At 65.9% G+C, this 1,128-nt stretch overlaps 1 protein-coding gene across 1 annotated transcript in view; it reads right to left on the minus strand.

The window, feature by feature from the left end:
• Window positions 1–247: 247 nt before the first annotated feature.
• MED26 (mediator complex subunit 26) overlaps window positions 248–1,128 on the minus strand; it is a 20,717-nt gene continuing 19,836 nt past the window's right edge. The window contains exon 6 of the mRNA XM_078885167.1: window positions 248–321. Within this exon, the coding sequence (XP_078741293.1) occupies window positions 248–321 (74 nt within the window). The remainder of the gene's footprint in view (window positions 322–1,128) is intronic.

Raw genomic sequence — 1,128 nt, forward strand, 5'->3', positions numbered from 1 at the left:
ACACCACCACCACCACCACCACCACACCACCACCACCACCACCACACCACCACCACCACACCACCACCACAACCACCACCACACCACCACCACCACATCAGTCCAGACACACGTACGGCAACACGTGTAGACTAGGGACCCCGTCTCCGTGCGGGTCAAGCGCGATGGCGTCTGCCCACGTGTCTACACCACCACCACCACCGCCACCACCACCACCACCACAACCACAACCACCAGCACCACCACATCAGTCCAGACACACGTATGGCAACACGTGTAGACTAGGGACCCCGTCTCCGTGCGGGTCAAGCGCGATGGCGTCTGCCCACGTGTGCCATCGACCCGACGTGTCGCGACAGCCGTTGACTCCCCGCCACTGCCGCGTCGCCAGTCGCCTCACCGCCCCCTCCCTCACCCCTCCTCCCTCGCTCGCCCCCTTGCTCACCCTCTTGCTCACCCCTCCCTTGCTCAACCCCACCATGCTCACCACCTCGCTCACCCCCTCGCTCACTGCCTCGCTCACCCTTCCCTCACTCACCCCCCCCTTGCTTACCACCTCGCTCACCCCCTCGCTCACCCCCCCCTCGCTCGCCCCCTTGCTCGCCCCCTTGCTCACCCCTCCCTCGCTCACCCCCACGCTCACCGCCCCCTCACTCACCCCCTCGCTCACCCCCCCCCACGCTCACCACCACCTCGCTCACCGCCTCGCTCACCGCCCCCTCGCTCACCCCCACGCTCACCCCCCCCTCGCTCACCCCCACGCTCACCCCTTTGCTCAACCCCTTGCTCACCCCCCCCTTGACCTCCACTTCCTCGCCGCCCGATCTCCGCCTGCCACGTCTCCTCCTCTGCTGCCTCCTGCTGCTGCTGCTGCTGCTGCTGCTGTTTCCTCCTCCTCTGTGTCTCCTCCTCCTCCTGCTGATGATGCTGCTGCTGCTGATGCTGCTGCAGCTGCTGATGCTGCTGATGCTGCTGATGATGCTGCAGCTGCTGATGCTGCAGCTGCTGATGCTGCTGATGCTGCTGCTGCTGCTGATGCTGCTCCAGCTGCTGCTGATGCTGCTGCTGATGCTGCTGCTGATTCTGCTGCTGCTGCTGCTGATGCTGCTGCTGCAGCTGCTGCTGCTG

Source organism: Lampetra fluviatilis, unplaced genomic scaffold, assembly GCF_964198595.1.
Source record: "Lampetra fluviatilis unplaced genomic scaffold, kcLamFluv1.1 SCAFFOLD_424, whole genome shotgun sequence".
Lineage (NCBI taxonomy): Eukaryota > Metazoa > Chordata > Hyperoartia > Petromyzontiformes > Petromyzontidae > Lampetra > Lampetra fluviatilis.